This window comes from Urocampus carinirostris, chromosome 7 (assembly GCF_059441175.1).
Source record: "Urocampus carinirostris isolate Australia breed hairy pipefish chromosome 7, RoL_Ucar_1.0, whole genome shotgun sequence".
NCBI lineage: Eukaryota > Metazoa > Chordata > Actinopteri > Syngnathiformes > Syngnathidae > Urocampus > Urocampus carinirostris.
Genome location: NC_142355.1, coordinates 27,253,752 through 27,281,046, shown reverse-complemented (window position 1 = coordinate 27,281,046; position 27,295 = coordinate 27,253,752). Strand labels below are relative to the sequence as shown.

General features: G+C 40.0%; 1 protein-coding gene across 1 annotated transcript in view; it reads left to right on the top strand.

Annotated features, from left to right (window-relative positions):
• cttnbp2 (cortactin binding protein 2) overlaps window positions 1-27,295 on the top strand; it is a 75,371-nt gene that overhangs the window by 29,817 nt on the left and 18,259 nt on the right. Inside the window, exons 3-6 of the mRNA XM_088340415.1 lie at window positions 16,353-16,583; window positions 23,233-24,571; window positions 26,416-26,664; window positions 26,733-26,832. Of these exons, the coding sequence (XP_088196541.1) occupies window positions 16,353-16,583; window positions 23,233-24,571; window positions 26,416-26,664; window positions 26,733-26,832 (1,919 nt within the window). The remainder of the gene's footprint in view (window positions 1-16,352; window positions 16,584-23,232; window positions 24,572-26,415; window positions 26,665-26,732; window positions 26,833-27,295) is intronic.

The following is a 27,295-nucleotide window of genomic DNA, read 5'->3' as shown; positions in this document are numbered from 1 at the left end:
TTTTGGACTGTGGACTTTTTATTCAGTTACAATCGCGGGACTTAGTCGGGTTTGGGTTACTTTTGTGATTGTGTTACATGTTTTAATGTGGGCGCATGCGGCTTATATACAGGTGCGGCTTGTGTAAGTACAAAAGCGGTTATCCTCTTAAAATGTGGTGGGTGTGGCTTATAATCAGGTGCGCTCTATAGTCCGGAATTTACGGTATTAGCAATCCTGCTAGGGTTTTAAGGTCCAAGGACCAACTTGTTCAAGAAGTGCCCAGATCAAAATATGAACGCTGGGTTGATCGAACCTTTTCTGTTGATGTCCCCAGGCTCTCGAATCGGCTCCCATTCGAGTTGTGTCTTAAATCTGACAAGGGTCTCTTTAAATCCACGCTTAAACCTCACTAGGCTTTTATTACTAAGTAGTTCGAGATGCACTTACAACTTAGACCAATCTCCAAGTAACGCAACGAGCACCCCTGCCCTAGCTCTTGCAAAAAGACCATTGCATATGTAACCAACATCCTTAAACGTCACATTTAACAAGGTAACTTGTTTAATAATAGAAAACCTGCTTTGGGTAATTTAAATATAACTTGTAAATTCCTAACCTCCATTTTGCAATCAAGCACATTTTCAAATTGATGACTTTTGAAACATGCAGTCCTAATTTGCGGTATCGACCAATGAAAATATGTTTATGCATCCGGACAACAAATTTGAACACGATGACTATACATTAGCATGTATTGGCACAAGCTACATAATTATGATCGCATAGTGTTAATTTGAAGAATATGTAAGTATGCATATGGTATCTTACTGTTTAAAATACCTTTAGTATTATGTATATATATATATATATATATATATATATATATGACACTATGTGCAAAAATGGCACTATTTGAAGAAAACTGAAAAGGCCCATTTAAATGTCAAACGGTGGGAGGCAGGCAGAATGGTGTATGCGGGTCAATGTCAGTCAATAGAGTGACACGAGCAAGGTCCGCCATTTAGTTTCAGACTAATAATCCATTGCCTTAAGCACTGTTGAGTCGATATCGAATGTAGTTTATCGTGGGCTTTAGTGGAAGGTATGATTAAAGGTGTTCTTCTAATGCAGTTGATCTACTCAAGATTGATCCATCCTGAAAAACTAAGAAAAAAAATTGTTGCTGAAAAGCAGATGTTTTGTAAGCAAATGTGCTAGCAGATGTTAGCGCCACCTGCCCGTTAATGGCAGCGGCCTCGGGGTTGGATCATGGTCACGGGGGGTTGTGTTTTGGTGGCTAATGAGTGTTCACAGTATTATATCAGTACTGGAAATGGGCTAAGATGACAAACTCCTCCTGGCCATGGGCCACCCGTGCCTGAAGGAAGCCCCTTGGCACAATACAAGGCCACATGGACCTCTTTCAAGGCTCTTAGGCCTTAACTTTGTACTACTTTTGTCACCTCATTACCAGACTTCATTACCAAACTGTACTGGAGATATCCGATGTTAGTCTTTTGCAAGCTAGGCTTCAGGACTGCAGCTATACATATAATTTTGTGTGACTATGAAATATCAAATAAGAAGATGCTCTGGATACAACAATAATCCATTCTGAGGTGGGGGGAGTAAACTGAAGTAGCTGTGTGTGCGGGGAATATAAACAGATGGTAATTAGCTAATGCGTTTTAAACCCCCGGTATCCCAGATATAAACAGGGTTCGTATGGGTGCTTGAATTTGAATGTTTTGTTTTGGAGGATCAAAAAGTGCTTGAATATTTTGCCACATTTCTCAAGAGGTCTGCTTAAAATTGATGCCAACACTGCTTTCTGGTGGCTTCGCTTTGCCATTGCATTTCTTCCCTTACGTTTAACTGCAGCTGGCATTAGTTTGTAGGACATTGTCCTATAAAGCGTCATTGCCCCTTATACTTAAACAGGGCACTATGAAATGTGTATTAGTGCAAGTGCATTATTTATGGACATTTATTATGGGCAATGCAAAATTGAGGTTGCGTTTCCCTGTGGTAAATTGTAATAGGAAGAACTTCCTGCAACTGAAAACATAATTATATATTATTGTCACTTTTACCCAAAATACATCAGAGAAAAGTTTTGTCTCAAAAACAAATATATTTCCGATTTACTCAAGATCTAAAAATTATATGTCTTGATGAATGCACATCCAAGGTTAAAAGTCACATATGTAAATGGAATATATATTTGTGACTCTGCAAAATATATGATTCAACTTTTTATGGTACTGGAGAAATTTGCTTTGAAGCACTTTAAAAAGTGCTTAAATTGGGCAATAAAAGGTGTACGAACCCTGTATGAAGTTTAAAAAAAAATTATATACAGAGTCCTACTTATATGTAATGTATGTGTACAGTATATGATTAAATAGTATTAAAAGAAATGTAAACGATAATTGCACTCTACCTTTGGTTTGACGTGACGGGAGCTGTTACAGTGGAATTAGTGGGTGGTTGCAGAGCGAGGAGGAGACGTCGGATTACAATTAAAAATATTTTAAAAAAACTTCCACTTACAAGGATTTTCATGCCATTAGAAGTTTTTGTTGCTTTAATAGCCTCCCTATTAACCCTTCAAAGTTCCTGTAAAAATCGCCTTAAATTCTAATACAAGATGTACCCAAAGTAAGTCAAATGCTATTCTTGAACCGTTTGGAGAGACTGTTTTGGTATCTTTTGACAAGTAACATTCTGAAGTTTTGTCCTAAACGGAAATAATCACTGCAAGTGCTACTAACATTATATAATCTGAGTTGGAACACACAGAAATGGAAGGTTTTTATTCTCGCCTTTTCTACAATCAAGTGCGTGCAGATGAGTGTAGCATGGGCATGTTAACAAAAACACGTGACACAATTGAAGCATGACCTAGTATATTGTCAAATTTGATCACAATCTGAAAAACTAAACATTGTATTTTACACATTTTTCTAATAGTGGTCTAGGCATTTCCAAAAGTGTCCATTTGGAGACGACCAAATTGCACGTTTATTTTCGTCTCTGATTTTAATACAGACCGTAAAATTACGTTGGGTATTTCATTTGCCAACCAATGTGTCAATTCACTTTTAAATCGGTCACTATTGGCTAAAGATTTTTGAAGCCGAAGTAGGTCATGTTTTTTTTTTCCCAATGCAGGCCCTCATAGGTCGTCTTAGGCTAAGGACCGTGAACAAAGGCTTGCAATTGGCAAAGAAAGTTGTCAATCGAAATGTCAGAGGCTAACGGCTGTATCAAAAGTCATCTGACGATTTGAAATTTTTAAAAAAGGGTTATGGAGACAACCGGACGGATTACAACAACAATCGTCTAACGATGACAAAATGCATTTGGGCGGATTTTTTTGGGGATTTTTTTTTTATCTGCATTATCGTGTGTTTTTAGTACATTTTTTTAAACTGTTGGATTTACTGGACTCTCGTGTATATAATCAGATCATATTTTCAGGGCTTTATAGATTTTGGGTGTCTTGTTTCAGACTGATCGTGATGTTTCTGTGATAAACATATTTTGAAACTGTATATGTTCATAAGAGAGCAAAATAATTAGTTGGTGATGTCGTATAGTGGGAAATATGCCGTAACGAGGGGTTGAAAAACATCATATTCCACATTGTATAGTATGAACACCGTAAGGCATGGATGCTGTATCCTGGGGTCTACTGTAACACACATTGCTTTTTTTATTTTGCTTTGCTGTAAAAGCAATATGATTCCGCAAGAGTATATAAGACTTTTCACATGATAATCCTCATTTCCCACTCATCTTTCCTGCTCGACTTAAATCTCATCTACCGCCTTCACAATCACCAGTCTGGCAGTAACACGGAGCAGGGCGGACAATTGAGTTTACAAGTGTCTGCAGAAGCAACTCATCTATTTCGCTCTCGCCCTGGGGGCAGCCAAAGCTTTTTTTTCAACCGAGTGCCGTCCCGGCGGATGTGGGCTAAGTAGGGTGGGTTCTCAGGCTTCCTTACAGAAAGTCTTTTGTCCGTACGGTGGCCAGTTTCCCGAGCAACAGTAGCGCCTATGTTGTCTGCGCCAGAAGATGGGCTTGTAATCGTTTATCTTCACACTTCCACTTTCTTCGTTAGGGCAAACTACCAGATCAGTGGTATCCAAACTAAGGCTTGGGGGTGACACTTGATGACACTTGAATGAACTAATGCTCAAGAATGGTAAGGTTGCAAAATTTATGTTTATCTGTAAAATATTTTTCGTAAGGAATTAAAAAAAAAGAATACATAGTAACATTCTCCTTAAATGCAATTTTTTTCTTTTTTGGTTACAGATGATGATGATGGGTGCTATTTTCGTGAGGCACAGTCAAATTAGAGAATGTAACACCCATTGCATTTTTCATTCTTTATATATTTTTGCATTCAATGTTTTACAGGCTATATCGTTTTCTGTGTTGTGTTTTTTTTACATTTGAATTATTGAGATAAAAATTTTAGTCAGTGTATTTATGGTCTGTGTCACCTTCAATTGCCGTGGTTGAAAATTGAAGTAAAACTCTGTGTAAAATATATTTTTGCAAGGTAATGTTTTTTTGAATACTTTTTAACAATGCAAGATCACAGTATCTACGAATTTTGTAATGTTTGATCAGGATCGTTGAACTGCACTGCAAAAATCTTAGGTAGAAAATTCAGATAAAATTACAACTATCCAACCATCCATCCATTATCTTCACTGCTTTCTCTCAGTGGGGTTGTGGGGGTGCTGGAGCCCACCCCACCTATCATCGGGCAGTGGACACCCTGAACTGATTGCCGGCCAGTTGCAGGGCACACAGGGATAGACAATTCGCTCGCTCATCCACACCTAGGGACAATTTGGACCGGCCAATTAACCTAACATGCATGTTTTTGGAATGTGAGAGGAAACCGGAGTGCCCGGAGGAACCCACGCAAGGACGGGGAAAACATGCAAACTCCACGCAGGAGGTTCGATCTCATGACCTCAGAACTGTGCCGCACACCCGCCATACCTGCCAAGTACTACGGTTTTGCCGTAATGAGTACGGTTTTCTTTAACCCACTACGGTGTTACGGTGCCATCACAGAAACGATGATTTTCCCCTTAAATTTTTTTTTTTTTTTAAATTACATCGTAAAAACATCCCACCGCAAGATGGAGACAAAGTACCATTTCAAACAACGGCTATATCAGCACTGCCAGTCTTCTGGCTGCATATCCGGCCATTTCTTTTGACCAAAGTGCTTGGCAGCCTGATGACTAGGAAAATGATGATGACATCATCTGGATACAAGTTCCACAGTGTGACCCATTTGAAAGAACAGTTGAAAAAATCTAAAAAATGCACAATGGAGAACAATTAATGATTAGGCTGTAGCTTGTATAACATGGAAACATTTGGGTATCAATAATTTTGCTAAAGTGAATCAACCAACGCATGTTTATGGCTTTTCAGTCCCTTATTATCTGAAAATGAAAATATTTTGGTCTCGCATGTTCATTTGACACTGGTGGGCCTTGCTTCACTTTGAGAAGTGACTGATTCAATGGAGCAGTGACACTTAGAAATGTGCCAATGAATTTTTTTGCATGATATATTGAGATTTAGCCTTTAGATTGTTTATTGCTTAAATATGTGCTGCAGTCAGTTAAGTGAAATGGGGAATTTCTAAGTTGTATTTTCTTTAAAAATACGTGTAATATTTTTTCCTCCCCCCAAATCCTTGATTTGAATAAAGTGAATCAGTCAAATCAAGAAGCACAGCATTCTTTATGATGAGGTGGCTCTTGATAACTTAATAATCCGCCACCACTTTCAAACATTCACACTCAGCGTTGGCATTAGAGGATGCACCTCCTGCTTTCCCCCTGCTGGCGTGCTAACAAGCCTCTGATTGGCGCCGCGGTGGCTTCTCACTTCGCCGGTGGTAGCCATTGACTCCGCCAATGTTTTTTTGGACGGCGGAAAATATTTGATCCTCAGATAATTAGAAGGCTTGATCAAGCACTACAGGTTTCACCCTGGACCTTCGAAATTGATTCAATATTAGGAACAAGTGCTCAGATCCAAAGCATTAAGCCCAGTCAAACTATTCACTCCCATGAAAAATACAAAGAAAGGTTTAAACATTGGGTACGTTCACATTCAGGCAATTATTCCAAAACAGACTATTGGTAGTATTCTGACAATCCTCGTGCATGTACATGTTTTCAAGTAATCTGATTACTTGTGTGGACGCACGGACCCTCCATCCAGGATACTTTTACTGAAAAAGCACTGTTAAACCCAACCCTAAACCTAAATTTGGGCCGGGTCGAGCCTGAAGCGTCAATCACTGATTCAGGCTTCAAGCCGGGCCAGCCTTCAATCTTGCTGCTTTATTTATTTATTTATTTAAATCCACCGCTCTCTTACGCTGTTTTTAAAATCCACAATTGTAGCTTATTTTCTTTTTTATCCACCACTTTTCTTTAGCAGAATTACTTGCAGGCTGGTAGCTGCCTTTTTAAAGAAAATTGTATTCACCTTTCCGCTCCTCTCTTTGAGCAGCTGCATTTTTTTAGAATCTATTCGTCATTGTTCTTTATTGTCCCTCTGCCTCTTTCTCTTTAGAACGTATTGCTGCTGTGATTAATGGCACCGTTTAATTTCAACCTGATGTGAACCCGTCAACATGGTGGGTGACCTTAATAAAATCCCTCTCAAAATACTTAAGGAAAACAATAAAATAACTATATGTATTTATTCAACCCTTGGATGCACGACCTACCAGTACATACACTCTTTCATGTAAAAAATATAAATCCTAGTGGCATCATGTCATGAACATGTTTTATGAGTAATACAGGAGCTGCCAGGCAGCACGGCGGCGCAGTGGTTAGCGCATGTGCGGCACACTTCATGTCATGGGAAGCTCCTGCGTGGGTTCAAATCCAGCTCCAGACTTCCTGTGCGGAGTTTGTATGTTCTCCCCGTGCTTGCGTGGGTTTCCTCCAGGCACTCCGGTTTCCTCCCACATTTCAAAAACATGCATTTCAGGTGAATTGGCCGGTCCAAATTGTCCCTAGGTGTGAATGAGCGAGTGAGTTGTCTGTCCCCGTGTGCCCTGTGATTGGCTGGCAACCAGTTCAGGGTGTCCCCTGCCCACTGCCCGGAGATGGCTGGGATGGGCTCCAGCCTCCCCGCGACCCTAATGAGGATAAGCGGTACAGCTGATGAGATGAGACAGAAGCTGCCCTACTTAAGAACGTGAGCGTTAGTAAGTTGAATTTGTTCGTAAGTTGCTTCAATGCTATATTTTGTATGTTTAAGGTTTATATAAGCCGGAGATGCTAATCATGCTTGTATAGGTAACCTGTATTTTTTTGTACTAAAAAAATAAATATTTCATAAAATAATGTGCTCTATAAAGACAAATAACGTTAAGTTTAACTTACTTTTGGAAGATGAGCTTCAAGAGTTAGGCAACTTCCTCCTCTGTGGTAAAGAGTGGCCGAAAAAAAGCGATCCGACCATTTTCTTAACCGCATCAAGCTTCCTTATTCCAGTTTCAATTCAAAAGAAACTGCTCGCCTCTTCTTTACACTTTACACCAACCATATTGAATGGATGCACGAGATAATAAACAATAAAGTTCTTAGCGCGCTGGAGATACAGTATAGAATGTTTACACACGAACTACGAAGAGTAAGCGGATTTCTTCTTTGGGGTGGATGCTGGGTGACCTCTCACTGCGCCACCACACGCCGGTAGCGGCAGAAAGAAGCACTACAGTAATGTCCTGTACTCGGAAAAAGGTGCACACAATACAAAATCTGAGTTACAGCAATGTCCAGTTATTTTTCGACATTCCGGAAAAAATGATCTTATCTACGGTTTCCGTAACTCGAATGGTCGTAAGTAGGGGAGCATCTGTACCTGGAATATGACAATATTACAACTTTTTCTATGTCTCTGCCTAATTAGGCAAGTGCGCATCAAGATCTCTTGCGCTCATTGTCCTGCATCTTATTCTGTGTCCCAGCGCTATTTCGTGGTTGAAATGCATTTATTACGTTCATAAAAATATTTACATTATTTCACCATTTTCTGCCCAAAATATTACGAAATTAGTTGTTTGTCTCTACGCATGTAAACAATTCATTCACATTGTTCCAAAAATCTGATTTCTGATCCCAGTCGGACTATTCCCTGCATGTTAACGTAGTCAGTGGTTGAAATTTCATATGCACACTTGTTAACCAAAAGAGAAGCACCTATAAAAAGGGTAATGGGTACAAAAGCATAATTTCCGCTGCTAGCAAGCAAAGCAGCATCAATACAGGTGACATAAATCCTGAGGTAGAATGGAATAAATTACAGCCATCCACTATAACAAATTGACTCCTCCCTCACCCATACGGGAAATAAATCAGTATTGCATGTCTGCATGTTTGTGTGCATGCATGTGCACGTGTTACTGCTGTTGCGTATAAGTGCGTTGAGTACTGTGATGTTCTAGTAAATGGATGTGATATCAGAGGAGCCGTTTGGATAAGAGCCCTGTTGGCTTGTTGCTCGGCCTGATCGGGTCTCGCTAACACGGTGGTGAGCGTGATACATCTGTGTTTTTGCGTGTGTTCTCATATTAAAGAGCTGACACAATTAGTCACAATATATCACTGAATCCATTTTGTGATTGCCTAGGACCAAATTGGATATACAGGACTGTCTCAGAAAATAGGAATGTTATGATGAAGTTTTTTTTTGAATTGGAACACAAAAACAATTGCCATACATTTTTGAATATTGCAAGTCTGTTTGGATAGTAGTGATTATGGCGAAAACTCAATTATCCCAAGGTATACTAGTAGGCTGTAAGCCATACTCAGCCAAACTGCTTAAGGGTTTGAAATACTTTATTTAATTGATAATGAATCCAGAACACATGACATTTCTTGAAAATTGTAACAGAAAATTGTAATCTTCTGAGTCACCAAGCCTGATCAAACATGTTAAGAAAACTGATGAACTGTTTTATTTATTACAGCTTAGATTTGAACCGAAAATGTCCATTCATGTTAATCCCACCAATAAGCATTTGAAATATTAAGTTAAAGTAAAAGAAAAATGGAAAAAAATGGTGACTGGTGCTGTGTGTACAATTCAGGAGTGCTTATTAAATTGATCGTGATCTACTGGGGCATTCATTACTTGTCCATCACGGAAAAGTGTGTCCAGTGCTTGAAATTTGTTGGGACATGCTGCAATCTAGTGGTCAAATGCAGAATCAACATCATCGTTTTTAAGCAGTGCAGTAACAAATTGGAGGTCTCCAAATTTTGTCAATAAAAGTTATAATTCATTACAAATAAGTGTATGTTTTTTATTAATTTTATTTTGAATGAACATATTTGATTCATTTAGGTGTGCATTGAGAAATGTTTTTGATTACATGAATCATAACGTTTTTCAAAACTGAGACTGCCCTTGAATTTTTATTTGTTTTAGTTGTTTTGTTAAAGAATTCTCCATTATTAGATATTTTGCTATTTAGTTGTGGGTAGCTCGTTTTGAATTGGTCATTGTAAGAAGGTTACCTGCTGAAAATGTTTGAGCACCTAACATCATATTATGCATGTCCGAAGTACCTTACAAAGCATCTTGTTCACTTACTTTCGAACTTGATCTATTAAAATGCAAATCACAGTGATTTTCTAACTCTAGTGGCAGTGATGAATAAATACTACAAACATCAAAACCCTTTGGCTTTTTATTTTAAATGTCTTACCGTATTTTCTGCACTATAAGGTGCACTGGATTATAAGACACACCCCCAAAACATAGTCTTATGTCATATATTTTCCATCCATGAGGCGCACCAGGCTATAAGGTGCTACAGTAGGAATATCAATAACAGATAGGCTAGTCAAACTTTATTAACTCCTTAACGTTCCAACGGGCCGCTGTCGGGCTGTTGAGAATTAAGTATGTGTCTCAGATACGTATAGAAACGGTGTTCGACCAGCTCCGAAATACGTCATACCACATATCGTTGGAAAGCTTAAACTCTTGGGATTCAAGATATGTCAAGTCAAGTCATTTTTATTTGTATAGCCCTTAATCACAAAGAGTCTCAAAAGGCTGCACAGGTTATTACACAGACTATTTTTCAGACTATTATTACATCATTCCCTGATCTGGAACCAACATGAGGGCAAGGAAAAACTCAAAAACCTCAACATGAGAAAAATGAAGAAACCTTGAGAAGCGACCGCACATGTAGCATCCCTCTTTCAGGATTACCAGACAGCAAAGGATGTTGCAATCACAAATAATACAGAGATATTGTACACGAAAAGTATAGGTTATTCATATGCTATAGAGTAGAAGTGTGTTTTAAGCTTAGATTTAAACATTTCCACTGAGGTTGCAGATCGGATCTCAGGGGGGAGAGCATTCCACAGCACCGGTGCCCGGATGGAGAACGCTCTCGAACCAGCGGAACACTTCTTAATATGCTCAAATATTAAAAATATACTCATGACAGAAACATCACAATCAGTCTAAAACAGGATACTTGAAAAATATAAAACCAAGGTGGCTCACCAAAGACGTCGTTCTGCAGCCATCGCGTTCAGTGATAATACGCAACCATAGTACTCTTACATCAGTGAGTGTAGTGAACCAAACCGTGAAAATTATTTATGTACTCCAAAACACGCGATAATGCCGACAAATAAAAAATCTGCCACAAAGCATCTCTACATTGATGGACGTTGCTTGTTGCTAGCTGTCTGTTTAGCCACATAAATTCATTTTCTCGGGACTGGTGATCAACCTAACTTGTGATTCACATCTGTTCTGGCCAATTGCAGGCTTTTTTTTACACCGCTTTACCTTATACAAGCCTGTAAATGCTAAAAAGGACCTACCTCCTTTACCTCCAAATAACTTTAGCTAATAGTAACCGATTCAAATGATGATTAACACGTTGGTTAGGAAATGAAACGCTGAAATGTATATCCCAGAATGCACTGCACTCTACTTCTACGGGGGGTGGGCAATGGAGTCGGCGGCTGCTTAATTAATATTGATCCATATATAAGGCGCACCGTAATACAAGACGCCTGGTCAGCTTTTGAAAAAAAAAAGGAAGGCTTTTAGGTGTGCCTTCTAGTGCGGAAAATACGGTACCTTCTCCATAATGCAGCTCTTTATGAGGACGGACTACTACACATACATTTTGGGTTATAAACTTAAACCTGCTTGCATCACATTTTCAATATTTTTAGTGTGTTGTTAGAGGCTTGACACTAGTCGACGTACACACACGGAGCTTTTTGGGTTATAATAATAAACAAATTTTTGGTGAAATTTCAGTGTATTCTTACACCCTTTACATGAGCAAGCATGCACACACACACACACAATCACAAATGTCAGTATCAGATGTTGTGGGAGGGAATTTTTGTCGTGTTGCCCACAGGGACAACACAGTTTAATGAAGCAGGAGAGGGGGTTAGCAAGAGGCCTGCTTGGGTTTATGGTGCCATTAAATGGCTAAGAATAGACGGCAAGGAGCTGCTGACGACGCACACACATGCAAACGTATCGCTGCAAGTCATGCTCGTGTATAAAAACGGTCCCGATGCTAACTGACCACCTGCAGATGGTCGGGATAGCTAGCATGTGATTTGGACATTCATGAGACGTTTGTGCTTGTTTTTTCATACTTTCACCAGTTATACCAGAGTTGAGTTAAGAAAAATCCAGACCCACCCAACCTGAATCCACAGGTATTAAAGCCCGTCCCAGCCGGAGCCCAACCAACTAACTTTTTGCAGGACTGAGCCCCAAGCAAACCTAAAATTTCACATTATTTGTGAGGACTCGGGAGGAGAAGGGAATTAACCAATTAGTAATTCTTTTTATAACGATGTCTAAGTTAAACAAGACTGTATAAACATTTACATATTTTATATTTCTGTGTCTGCGGAGGTTACATTAACCGACAATTTTCCATCATTGGCAGATAGCTTTTAAGAGTTGACGGGAAGATTTTAAGGCCGTCCCTCATCTTGCCGGGTCAAAATGGGGCCATAAACAACAACAACAGCAGATTTCTACAGCATTAGCTTGAATGTTATTGGTTTTCATGGAGTCAATTTGTCAGCTGATGTTAATTTGATATGTCAATTAGCCACTGTTAACTGATGCAAACTGTGTTTGCCAAAAAAGTATTTACCGTAATGTGAAACTCCGTTAAGATTCACTAGCTATCTAGTTTTGCCTTCCTGGCTTCGGTTTTAGCTCAGAGATCAACAATGCGGTGCCCATAGGCACTCCTTAGGAAAACCTGAGTGGCTTACCAGCGGTGGTTTATTGTAATTTTGAAGGATATTTCAATTCTAACTGGTATTAGAAATCATTGACATGTTTAGTGTCTTTAAATACATTATGTATTCCTACAAAAATATTTTGAAAATTGCCCTTTATCGATACAAATCATTCAGTGCCCTTAAGCAACGCAGATCTTTTAGTGGTGTACTGTTCCTATTTTACCCTTATTCTAATAATTACAACCTGGTAATAACATAATAGTAACATACAGTAGTAGCAGTACATAGGAAGAAGTTATTTTGGAAATGATGATGAATGAATGTCAAAGTTAGTTAACAAGAAAATAGCTCTTAGCTTAAGAAAATGTTGGTGATCTCTATTGTTGCTAAAGCTAATGGCAACAAATTACTTCAATGGATGAGTCTCCATCACATCCCTTTACTCACACTGTTAGTCTGTGCCTCACCATCTTTTGGTACAAAATCCATGGCGACATTTTGGGATGCTCGGTAGGGAGAATAGGATGTATTTTCTATTAAGGCTGCAACAACTGATCAATAAACTAAATCAAAACTGATTATTAGAATATTGGTAACTAATTACATCATGGATTTATTGTGTCGCATGAGATACGAGCCACTAAGTGCGCAAAAAAGAGTGCACACAATTCTGTTGTGACGCTAAGAGTTGTAGTAACACTTTGTTCTGGCAGAAAGCCCCATTTTGTAAAAGTTTTGATAACAAATTTATCCTAATTTTATTTTTCCTTTTTTATTAAAAGTGCCATTATTACAAACAAATTTTGCTTGAAAGTTTCAACATTGTAATGTTTGACTGTTTCTTCATGAAACAAAGTTAACAATTTTCAAGGGAACAGAAAGTGCTGCAGAAATACAGAGGAAAAAAACAGAAAATGAGTAAACAGAATAAATAAAGTAAAATGAAAATAATAATGATGGCATGTTTTATTTTACACAAGGGGCAGATTCTCGAGCATATTATATATAATTTGTATGCCGGGAATGTTTATCATATTCAAAGATTTAACCAAATAACTAAATGTATTGACAAAATGTGAAAAATGGGTTTACATTTTTGATCTATTTTTTTTGGTGGTTAAAAAATGCTACAAATCAAATATAACTTCATCTTTTTATGTTTTGTTTTGTATGATAAGTCCAAATATAATTTAATCTTTGGATAAGGTGATAGGAAAAGAGCATCTTACATATTTGCTGGTGTATAGCATACATTTGTATGCATTTTTGTTTATTGTCAAATTAATTGACAAATACTTTATTGTTTTGTATAATTGAATATTCTGCTGTTTTTTGCACTATTTTTCTATCTGTCCAAAAGTCAATCAAGAGGACCAAATTAAAATGTCTTTAAGAAATCGATTAATCGAAAAAAAATGATTGACCGATTCATCGATTATGAAAATAAGCGTTAGTTGCAGCCCTATTTTCTAATGTATATGGAGCATCTTGATATGTGAAAAAGTGCAGTGCAGATGTGTTGCAATTTGATACGAGGCTTACATTGTCAAGGCATCAAGAAAGTTAAATATGTTTTTTCTTTGTTTTCTCTGTTCTTTTTTTTCGCTTCCTTGCAAACAACTTGTGTCTTTGGGCAGTGGGCAGGGGACACCTTGAACTGGTTGCCAACCAGTCTCAGGGCACACAGAGACAGGCAACTCACTCGCTCATTCACACCTCGGGACAATTTGGACCGGCCAATTCACCTGACATGCATGTTTTTGGAATGTGGGGGACACCGGAGTGCCCGGAGGACACCCACGCAAGCACGGAGAAAACCTCAGATCTGTGCCGCACGCACGCTAACCACTGCGCTGCCGTTCTGCCCCCAGTCAACTTCTTATTCAGACTCAAGTCGACTTCATTGTCGCTCAGCTTCTTTTTTAGGCTTTCACGCTGCAAACCGACGTCAAAGAAAGAATCCAGACCACTTTTGTTGTCACGCGTCGTACGTACTGTAATCATCATTCCGCTGGGGAAAGATAAACACTTTAAAGGAGGCGACTGACAAATGCATGTTATTCTCTTGTTGAAGGTCAGCTGCATTGAGCCGAGCCTGCACCGACACACACAGTCGATATATCGACACGCTCGGCGTAACACATCGGCCATGGTCTGACGGGCGTGGTTGATTAGACCGCAACGATTGCCTCTCTCGATCCCCGACCATGTGGCTTTCTGCAAGCCGATTGACACAACATTTAGATAACATTGTTAAATTAAAAAAATGCAAAGTGAGAGAAACAAACATTTAGGGTTTGGGTGGTTACTTTGAGAATGTAATCCGATACAGTTACTAATTACCTGCTGAATAATCAGTTATGTAATCCGAATACCATAATTCCGAATCCCATAATTTTGCAGTAGAGTAAATTGATTACAGAGTGAGCGCACCGCTTTGTGTTTTCACTAACGCAGCTACTAGCAGGCATTAGCGGATTGCATCAATTTGGTGGCTAGCTTTGCTTTTGCCTCTAGCATCACTTAAGCTTTTCATTCTAAATGGATTTAGCAGCTAATGGCAGTTTCATGCACCTTAACTACTAATGCAAGTGCTAGCAATGTGGACACGATTGTTATCCACTAATGCTGGTGCTGTTGCATCAATTCCTATTGTTAAACCATTGCAAATTTGTATTCAAAAATAGAACTATGTAAATACTATAAAATCCCAACAAGAAATTATCCTAACGTGTCAATTTTCATTTTTTTTAAGTAAACATGAAAACATTTTTTCTAATGCCAATGCTAGCAATGTGGACACCACTATTAGTCACTAATGTTGGTGTCTTTGCATCAATGCCTAACGTCAAAAAAATTCCAAATTTGGTTTAAAAAAATTGCATTTGAATACTATAAATTACCCGACAAGAAATTGAATACGTTTCTTAACATGTCAGATGTTTTCCTGTAAGTAAAACTTTTTTGTATGTTGCAAAATGAACAAATCACCTGAAAAGGAAAAGGGGGTGACCGTTTGAAGCCAAAGGCTAGTAGAAAACCAGTCTCCCTAAATATCTTTGGACACTTTTTCATTTTCTTAAAGAGTCGTGATAAAATTAAGATGGTAATTTGTTTTTAAAAAGTTGTAAAATTATAGTTTTGCAGTATTGCCTTCTCCTTGTTCATTTCAATGAAATCCAAAGTCGCATTTTTGAAGGAAAATGTATCCGATAAAATACAACACCAAAAACATCAGGTCATCTTAAAGGGCAATTTAAATAAATAATAAAATGGAGAACAACAGGCTGAATAAGTGTATGGTATATTAACAATAAATGACTGACATGCCCGGTAATGTCATTAAAGATGTAACAAATTAAGAAATATTCAGATAACTTAAGCATAAACGAGATGCTAACTGTCAGTTTCACACCAAATCCCTACATTCAATGAAATATTCATCCTTTGTGTCTGTTTTACCAGTAAACAACTCCCTCCACTCTGGAGGTTGACAATGCGCCGCTTCCTCCTTCCGCTTCTTCATTGCTTACGTCAGACTCATCGTCACCTCCACTTCTCGCTAACTCCAAACTTTCCTTCTGCTGCTTGATTATCGTTTTAGACTGCATATTTTACTATTTGCATCTTGTAATCTGCGGAATTTGATATTCTTGTTGGTGCCATTTTTGTTCAGCTCTCCTCCGTTGTTTTTTTTGAATAACCGAAGTTGTGCCAAAAAAGGCTCAGAGCAACCTCTTGCGGTTTAGTGTGAAAATACCCCGTGAAATGATATACCCGTCATAAGAATTCAAAACTCAATGATTTAATAATGTGTTAATAATTTTAAATAAAAGTCTTACGGGATTATGAATCGCACCCCCGGCCAAACTAGGAAAAAAAACTTTTATCATCCGAAAATACGGTACCTCTTTGATCCTGTCAACCGCAATATCCGATTTGATTCAATCACTATTCAATGTTTTATTCCTCAAGTTCAAAGGCGCACCTTAACATTGTCTAAAGTCATTTATTTTGTCTTCTCTCTGGCAGGCTCAAAGAAAAGATGTTTTCCTCCAGGAGCGCTACAGCCACTACAGCCTCACAGACCCCTTCCTGGCGCTTCAGCGGGACTTTGAATGCGGCGTTCCACGAGGTGATAAGGAGCGACGGCCGTTGGGCTCCAGCCCAATGTCTGTCCTGGAGGCCGTCATGGCGCACTGTCGGAAGATGCAGGAGAGAATGTCTTCGCAGTTGGCTGCTGCCGAAAGCCGCCAGAAGAGGGTAAGGGTATTGCCGGAGATGATGACCGTGCGGGAAAATATTACGCCATCACTGTTTATATACAGTAATCCCTCACTGTGTTGACGTTAACTTTTCTTTTCTTCGTGCATTTTTTTCTGCATTCTGATTGGCTGAACAGTTGCACAACCCCTTTTTTGCCTGTGTCTGCCTATGCGTCAATGATGTTGCAGTCTAAATTGTACACGGACGTATAACACCTTGATGATACTACCACAAAAGACAGAGGAAGATGCTTTCTATCACCTACAATGTTGGACTTCTCCATAAGCTAAGGGAAGGTTAAAGCATTTTTATGCTACAGTTTAATTGCTCAGAATTAATCTTTAATTGATTTTTATTATGGCCTACCAAATAAAAATCCAGAATATATAATAATATATCGTCACACTAATATCATAATTTAAAATCTGTTATATATCGATCTATCTCTAGAGGGCTGACCGACAGCAAGACAAACATACAAATACAAAGACAATTTTAAAAAAACGGAAAATGTTGCAAAAAAACACACACAAATAATTTTGGACCATGGCCAACCCAAATGCCCAAAAATCCAAACAAGTTAAGCACCTCAGCACCCAAGTTGGTCATGCTTTCGTCCCTCCAGATGAAACGGAACACAAGAAAGCGGCCATGTCACTCGGGTCAGGGTGACGCAACACACTCTTCAGTTCATCAGTAGGACCCGACAGCTTTCACTGGCTTACCCCTGCCGCATCATACAGGTGCCCTGCCCATCCCTTAGAACGCGTCCAACATCCCACTATCCTTTCACAACACCTCTCCACTCATTCCTATCACCAACAAGAACTCTAGCTTCCATCATATTTACACCTCTTTCCTGCAGTGCACTCATAACACCATCCATCCACAGCAATCGCGTCCTTCCTCTTGGTCTCCTTCCATTTACTTTTGCAAATTTGAAATTTGTAGTGGTCAAATATTACACACCATTATTTTTTGTTGTTGTTTGGAATATTCTTTTCACGCCAATAATGCCCTCATGATAGTGGCAAAATATCTGAAGTAAGGTGGATCGTGTTCTGAATCAATAGTGCCATAGAACAGCAAAATTAATTTAAGAATTGTAATTTGAAAGTACAGAAGTTATTTGTAAAACGTAAAGTCTATAGAGAACTGCACTTTTGTTTGTCAAACAAACGCTTGAGCCTGTTCTTTGGTTTCAATGTAAAATAGAGTAATAAACAAAAGTTTGTACGTTGCGGGTTTTTGCTATCATGGGACCCTTGCATTCCCGCAAAAAACGAGGGGTTCTAATATTCATTCATGTAGAAACTGATGACGACTAAGTAAGTAAAATTGGCATTAGGAGCAGAAAATTGTTAAAATAAATGCATTGTTAAAATGTGTCAATCCATTTTCTCACCGAGTGTGTCTAAATGTAGCTTTACACGACAATTCCCTCACATGACTATTCCTGCCGCTTGACCAAATGTGTTTATGAGTCTACGTTTTTCCAGGATGCTCTTGCACACACACAGACAATTCGGGAGGTATGCAATGGCGAAATTGTTTAGATGAAGGCAAAATGGTTCCTCGGGGTGTCGAGAAATGATGCGGTCTGTCCTTTCCTTGAACCGCCTGGAAATTACAGATATGATGGAGGGGAGAGCCAACTGTGAAAGTTTAGGTTAGGCCAACCTCAGAAAAGGAGGGGCTATGGTGGGAATAGCCAGTTAAATATATACCATGTGTGTTTATGGCTGTGCTTGTGTGTGTGTAATTTTAGATGTGCTTAAATATATAGTTGTGTTGGGAATCTTTTTTGCTTGTTTGAAAAAAAAAAAAAGTACACAATGGTTTGTTCTTTCAACAAATGGGTTTATTTAGATTATTTGTTGATATTTTTAATCATTATCCACTTTAGCTGCAATACACAGACAAATACACAAGAATTGCAACACAGCAGAAATTAAATATGATTATTTATGTATAATATGCTCATTTCTTTCTTGCGCTTTCCTGCAAAGAAGAAAACTATTAGATAGATAGATAGATACTTTATTCATCCCCTAAGGGAAATTCACAATAGCGAGAGCTGGGCAAAAATGTCACTGTTGCATTTATATACCCTAAATACCGGACTACAAGCCGCTACTCCTTTGCCTTGTTTTAAACATGGCGGTTTTAAATATGGCGCGCCCAATTCTTTTTGCAATGAAGAAAGTGCCGAGCTACTCTTTTCCACAACGGACGTACTCTAAATGCAAAACACTGCGGTGACGTCTGAAAAAAAATTGTGATGGCCTTTGATAGAAATGAGTTTGTTTTTGACAGCATTATTCATATAATACATAACGGGAGTAAAACTAGAGGTTTGACAATACTTTATTAAATATTTAAAACGTTCTCACCATATTAAAACTTTTTTACCCACATATCAAGTCCTTAACTCATATGCATTGGAAGTAAGCTATTCAAAACGCTTCACTTCTCTTTGTCAAAGTCAGGTCGCTCAAGTTTTCTTTAATCTTCAAAGAACGGTCACAAGTGAAGGCAATTTGGTCCAATATTGCGCCAACAACCAGGGGAAACACCAAAAGACAACTTTCTAGTCTGTGTTGCAATCTGGCACTATTCTCAGTATGGTTGCCCTAGCGTTGTTGTCTAGAAATATAGGGCTCACATTTTACGCGAAGCAGCCCTCATTCGGCTTTTCTTTCCGTGCAATGGTGAATAAATGCTCGGCTTTGTAATCGCCATCTTGGATTGTTCATATGATCTGAAAACAAGCGACGTAAAAAAAACCCGGGCAGAACTAGAAAACAACTGTAGAGGAAACTGGAGTTTGCGTTTCTACGAATACAATTAACTCTTTTTGTCTATTGGTGTTAGATATTAACTACATGTGTTACATAATTCTAAAATCAACATAACATTCTTGATGTTGCACTTTTCTGAAAAGGAAAAAGGAAAACTATTTGCGTGCAAAGTAAGGCTGAATCCGTCCGATTTCCAAGCTACACATTCGTTAAATTTGCTATGTGAAGTGATCGTTCACTGCAAAGCAGCTGCTGGCATGGAAAAGGATTTGTGACAGCAGCAGCAGCGTCACGAGAAGAAGAGCGTCTGCCCTCACTGGGATCTTCGGGTTGCCGGGTAGAATGAAATTTACCCACACTCTCCGCGCTATCTTTATCTCTCACTCCCTTTTCCGCTTTCGTCATTTTGCTGCTGCGAGCTCACCGATGAATTATCCACGAGCCTTAATGCCATTTATGTTGCCTGCACTCAAGTTGTTTTCTTATTTATTTATTTTAACAAATACGGGTGTGAAGACTTTCCGTAACAATATAAAATGTTTTCCTGGGACCACATGTGCGCGTCTTAAATAGTTTCAACATCAGGGGTCACTAACATGGTGCTCGTGGGGACCAGGTAGCACCCTAAAAACACCTGAGTAGCTCACAGACCATTTCTGAGAATACTTTACCAGTAATGTGTCATTGGGATTTTCAAGGAAATTAGATTTCTAACTGGCATGATGTCTTAGCACTTGACTGAACCTGTTATAACCCTACTTCAAATAATTACAATCTTTTAACAACTTTACAATGCAGGGGTGTGCAAAATACGGCTGGCATGGCACGGGTATTCTAACGAGTCCGGCTAACAAACAAAAAGTTTCACAAAAAAATTACGTTTTGGTGCAACTCTAGTCCCCATTGTCCCTTTGTGTTCACATCCTCCATAAAAAAATAGAGTTTTCATAAAACATTATAGGGCTGCATGATCAACCGAAATATAATCGATATGTGCAATTGTGTTATCGCCAGATTCTGCTTTTTAATTTTTTTTTAAGGATTTATAGTTCCCCTTTGTTATTTTTCGCCTACCAGAACTTTCACAGATTGTGTTTTAACTGCAGCGGCCAATCAGAGGCAAGTATCTCCAGCACTAGCCAATAAAAGTGTGGTAAAGTTTGCAGACATCACGCCACACAACCATGTGTGAGCAGACAGCAATCCTAACAAAGCTCCCCAGAAGAGGGCGCTGTTTACTTAAGTTTAAAGCTTGTCACAAGTATCAAGTGCTGACTAAAAAACAAAACTAGCACAGAAAAATTAGTTTGTTCCCAAAATTGTGAAGACCTAAAATATTGTGTACTGCATTGTGTACGACAAAGGTGTATGGAAATTTGAACTCTTACTCTCTGCCGCCATCTCTTGGCCAAAAGTTATGATCACAGGCTTGATCAACTCATTCAAGATGCGTGTGGAAGTATGTGCATTTCTTAAACACGCTCAATCATTTTTTTCCTATCTTTTTGAGAGTTTGGGTTGGCGTTTGGACACTACTTGAAGCAGTCCTTTTCTTACTTTCAACATTTTCATGCTACATTGACTAATAAGAAATTAAAAATAAACATGCAATACGAGCATGGCGTCACAGGTTGTTGACCCCTGCTCTACAAAAAGCAATTATTTGAAAGCCCGCACTGTTAATTAAATACATGGCATAGTTCTCGGAAGCATAATCATTGATGCATAAATTTCACTTGAGCGATCATGTGTTACTAAATGGAATGCTAATCGACGCTAAAGACGCCCTGTCCACATAACGTAGGATCGTGTTAAGTGCATTACACGTTTTCATCATGTGTGAAAATGACTCACTGTCATTTATAGGAGAAAATGTTTAGGTGTTACTGTTTTGGCTAGCAACAGTGTTGACATGGCATGAACCTTTCACTCTTTAAAATCCAAAATCATCGTTTGTGAAACTTGAGAGTTTATCTCAGTCAAAACTCATCGGACATGCTGTATTCTGATGTCATACTATAAATGAGTCAGCTGGACGCGAACGGGATTTTCCGGACCCTCGGCGGATGTCTGGAGGTTGTAATCTCCTGCCAATTAGAAGCCAGTGGCAGCGCCTCCTTCATTTGAGCACCAGCTGGCTTGTAAAGTCACAAGAGGAAGATCTTTCATTGGGGGTCTCGTTAGTTGTGTGGAACCCCGCTTAAGCCCCGGCACCCTCGCTGCAGAGCTGCCACCCGGCTAACAATAGTCCTAACATTCTTATTATAGCAGAAGCCGTCGTCACAAATCATCTGAGCTCTGACCCAAAAGCACTCCTGAAACAGATTTCTAGCTAATAATAAAAGTAAATTATATGGATCGGTGTATGTTATTTGTTTGCCACTTTGTCACATCTATTATCATATGCAATAATTATTATTACTTTTATCAATTTATATTTTCTTTATTTAGTAAGTTACTTACTTTTGTCTATTATTATAATTTGTTCAATTGTTTGTTTGAACAAAATTCTTAGTCCACTGTTTCTCAACTTTTTTGTGCCAAGCACTTTTTTCAATTATTTTGTATTGTATATGTAACCTGTTTTTTGTGTTTGATTGTATTTTGTTCTTACTTTTCTACAAAATTATCAAATGAGCAAAAAATATACAAAGCTGCATAAAATATACAAAAATATTGTCGTTTTTTTGGTCATGACATTCTCATTTTTTCCGTTTTTTTATAAATAAAATGATAAAATAATCGTATATAGATAGAAGTATATGTTTATCCATCCATCCATTTTGTGTACCGCTTATCCTCGGTAGGGCCCGACAGCTTTCACTGGCTTACCCCTGCCGCATCATACAGGTGCCCTGCCCATCCCTTAGAACGCGTCCAACATCCCACTATCCTTTCACAACACCTCTCCACTCATTCCTATCACCAACAAGAACTCTAGCTTCCATCATATTTACACCTCTTTCCTGCAGTGCACTCATAACACCATCCATCCACAGCAATCACTGCTTTCTTTGGGCAGTAAGCAGGGCACACTGGGACAGACAAGTCATTTGTTCATTCACACCTAGCAACACTTTTGACCAGCCAATTAACCTGATATGCTTGTTTTTGGATTGTGGGAGGAAACCAGAGTACCTGAAGGAAACCCACGCAGGTACAGGGAGAACATGCAAACTCCACACGGGGAGGCTGCAGAAGCTGGACTTGAACCCTGAACCTTTGCACCGTGGGGCTGCGGGCTAAAAGCCGGTCCGCCATTTCACCCCTATTTCATATATGTTATGTATTATACATTACATATTATATAATATATATTATATACCCTATTGGATGGAAGTAATAGTACATTTAATACTGATTGGATTAGTTTTTTGTGTTAAAAAGGCTCAGTCAGACACTAAAACATCATGCCATTTGAAATAAAATTTCTGAGAATATCACAATGACCCACTGGTGAGGTATTTTCACTATGCCAGTGATCCCTGATTTCGATAATGGAAAAAAAAAACGTTGGATAATATTTTTCTTAGAAATGTGCTTACTTTGTTATTATGTTAATGTTTCTTTTTTAACTTGGTGTTATTTTATTTATTTTTTCGCACACAGGTTACCATTGTTTTCCCGAAACACATCAAACAAGAGTTTTGAGTCCAGCTGATAAATGGGACATTATGTCTAAAAGCACAACAAGCAAAGTCAACTTATCAAAGCATAACAAATGGCACTCAACCCAAAACTGTAGCTAAATGAAATAAAGTAGATATGTGTCTTGTTTAAAAACGCACTTAACCTGTTAGCTCAACATGATATCAAGACTCCCTTTTTTGTTGATACTGTGACAGCTGGAGATGGAGAAGCTGCAGCTGCAGAGCCTGGAGCAGGAACACCGCAAGCTGACGGCGCAACTGAAGGACGAGCGCGAGAAGAATAAGCATATCGTCATGATGCTGGTGCGCGAGTGTAAGCAGCTGGCCACGCGAGTAGTGGAGGAATCTCAGCGCTTTGACGAACTCCAGACCCGACTGGACGAGGAGAGCCGGGCCTCCGGGAACTTACGCGAGGAGTTAAGCACCGAGCGGCAGCGCGGACAGCAGATGGAGGCCGAGATGGAAAAACAGATGTCCGAATTGGACACGGAACGCGAGCAGCTACGGGCCAGGTTGGGCCGAGAGGAATCTGAGAGTCAGAACTTACGGCAGCAGGTGGAGCAGCTCAGAACTGAACGTGGAGGTGCTGTGGATGGTACCCAATCTGCTACCCCTGCGTGCACTCCAACTAAGACTTCTGTTTCAGTGGCTACGGATCCCGTCAGCTTCAGAATAGCTTCCTGCCAAACGGATCAGTCACTTCCCGAGGTGGAGGGCCCGAAAAAGTCCCCCCTTGCTGTAGCTGCCAAACCAGCGACAGGCCCATACACTGGCCTTAGCCTGCCGAAAACCGCTGCCAGAGGGCTCGTCCACAGCGGCTCCATAGGTCTTGGGCAGAGCGAGAATGGCTCGGAGGTCCAAACCGCCCTCCACGGCCTCCCTGCTGGGGTCAGTCCCCGCGTCCAGGCGGCACGCTACAAGTTCCAGGAACAGGACCAAAACGGCACGTCCTCTCAGAGCCCTCCAGCCCGGGACCCTTCCCCCACCAATCGGGACAACTTTGCCGCCAAGCAGCAAGCACGCCACACTGTCACCCAGGTCTTGTCACGCTTTACAAGCCCTACCACAGGGGGGGCCCTCCGGCCAGGTTTGCCGCACTCTGCGTCAGAGGGAGGCCCCTTTCCCAGCCGCCTCAGCCATCCCATCGGCATTAAGTCCCCCACTGTGGCCAGAATCGACCGGGGAAATCCACCCCCCATCCCTCCCAAAAAGCCTGGGCTATCGCAGACCCCCTCACCCCCGCATCCGTCCATGAAGGTGTTGGGCGACAGCGGCCGTTCTCACGGGCTCAAATCAGCGACACCCCAGTTGCCGCCCAAACCTGCCCTGGACCTGGTACCAGCCCTGACGGCCTCTCAGGTGGGTGTACACCCCCTTCGCCCCTCCCCTGGGACAGATCAGTTTGCAAAATGCCCCCCTGTCGTCACCCCTGCCATTCTTCCCATCACTTCCCTCCCCTCCTCCCTCTCCATTAGCACTCCATCCAACTGTAGTACCCGTGTCCCTGCAGACAGCCCTCTGGCAACAGCATCAGGTAAAGAGGACCCCCCCGCCCTCACTTCCTGCATTCCATCTTCCTTCAGTTCTTGCCACTGCCTTTCTTCCAGCTGTCTTATAAAGGCACGGTGTATACCAAGACCTCGGTCAGTGTAACCTGATCGGTAACATGTTAACATGGCATAGTAAACTGAGAGATCAGGATAAGATCCAAGTTGGACATCCAGCTTACATTTCTAGGTCACCTCCTTCCTCTTTTTGTAGCACACAAAGCACTTACTGTATCAAAGAGTAGTTTTAGAGACAGACACATTTAAATTTTCTTGACAATCACCCCTTTCTTTTCTGAAGCTGGTGCCAGTGGCTGCGCTCGTCTACCCTTGCCTTTCCAACCTTTACTTAGCATGCCCCTTCCGTGCAATCTAACAGCTTGCCTCAATCACTGGTCTTCTGGTATTTGCACTTCCCAGGTAATGTGATGATGAGTAAACAGGAATCACTCTGCATTTATTTATTCAATCCGAGATGTGTGTTTCTTTCTTTATTGATTTTTCAAATTACTGTTGTCGCTTATTTGTCTTTACTTGCCAAGTTTCTGCTCACATGGATTTCCTGCAGATGGCGACCGTACTAACTGTGTTTTCACAGGAATTGTATGGAATGTTATCCTGCAGGCAATAATCTGATTTGAAATTATTTATTCCCAGTATTTAGATCATGTAAAGTCAAAGAAATGCGCACAGAAATCCGATTAAGGTCATTTTCCCATTACTCGTGCATTTATCCGATTGCTTGCACACGTGCAGTTTCCCTGCTTTTGGGATACTTTTATGGCGCAAAGCACCACTGTACTTGTAATACTGAGACAAATTTTACATGTAAACTCTGGTTTACTCATTAAAACAACATATATACAGGGATCAGAATTTTCCGCGGATCCGCGGATTTCCGCTGTTTTTGAACCCCAAAGGCATTCCGACTTTTTCACTTTTTCTCTTGCGTAGCAAACAAATTCAAAATCCGACTGTCTCACTCTTTCCTTTATTGCTCTGGCGCACCCTGGCGGCCGTTAGAAAAATTGGCCGCATTGCTGCTCAAGCAGCAGGGACTGAACTGCATTTGAACTTATCTTGCAGTATTTACAAAAAAATCAGTTATGTGGGCAAATTATTTTAATCTTCTAAAAATGTTACTTAAATGATAAATATAAGCATGGTTTTGGACAAGTAAATTGCCTAAAACCCAGGAGCTTGGGGGTGGGGGGTTGGGGGGTGTTCCGCCCCTTTTTTATTCCTGGACCCTGGCTATTTCAGCTGAAAATGAAAATCTCCATTCTGATCCCTGTATATATTGGTTGATTTCTGCAGGACATTTCCAATTCATATCCTGCACCCACAGCTAAAATGCTATCTGTGTATTTATATAGACCAGATGCCATAGTTATAATGTAAATCTAAACAGAGCAATGGAGCTCACTTTTGGAGTGAAGAGCAAACAAGCACAGTATGCCATTAAATCTGGTGACTAGCATGAATGAAATCATGCTTTATTTAATGTAAAATGTGAATGTATACAGTATATGATTAAACAGATGTAATTAACAGTACTTATCCTCATGTCATGTTTTTCTTGCTTTTTCATTACGAGCAAGATATTTTTGATTACTTTTCGCTGCTTTAAAATCTCAATTTTTGTACTTTTAATTTTTTAACGTGAAGTATATTGAGTTACATTGTGTATAAGTTTGTGTTTCGGGTACTTAGCAATATTGTTTCCTCTCCTCTTTATCCTCCTCAGCACTTCTAGTGTCATTGTCAACCCTCTCCCGGTTTAACTTGTTCCATCCCTGCTCCCTATCATCCCCATCCCCGCTCCTCACAGGCTGGTGTCCCTCCGTAGTGTCCCCTGTCAGCAGCGGTGGGCCCGTTGCCCTGGACGGCGGGCGGCCGCTGCTCCTTCTCCAAGCTGCTTCCCAGGGAAATGTCACTTTAATGTCAATGCTGCTTCACCAACCCCACCCTACCACTTCCGGCAATCCACACCACCACAACCCTTACCCGGACTACCAAACAAAAGACCTCCACAACTTGACTGCTGCCTTGTTTTCTGCTGCTCAACACGGACACACAGGTGGGCACAGCCGATCATATATCTATTACATTGTTTTTTTTCTTTATTTTAATGTATTTTTAATATAGAGTGTGTGAAGCTGCTGCTGTCTTCTGGGTCCCCTGTTGATGTGTCCGACCAAAACCGATTCACACCTTTGCACTTTGCTGCCTCCAACGGTCACAGCGGGTGAGTCTAAGTTCACATACGTTCACGTAAGTATGACTGCAAATGCTTTATTAAAGCCGTAGTCTGTAATATTTGACCACTAGACAGCACTGTGCTGTCTAATACGGACAAAAACCAGTGCCAAGTACACAGCGTAGAAGCAAGATGCCAGACAAACCTGTCGGTGATTTTTAGGTAGAGATTCCACTTTGTAAAATAAATACAAATTTATTGATCTATTAATTTTTGGGGGGATAAAACAATCACATTGGTATGGTGGTTCATGTATTTTGCCTAGTACTGTTGTACTTCTACTTACGAATTTACTTTGTTCTGGGAGTAGCTTCGTAACCTGAAACATTTGTAAGTAGAGACGCCTTTTGAATGTAAGTGTGCTAATCCGTTCCAAGCCTTGCAAAAGTATGATTTAAAAAAAAAAATTGATTACACCACAATAAACATAAAACAAGAAGCACGTCATGTA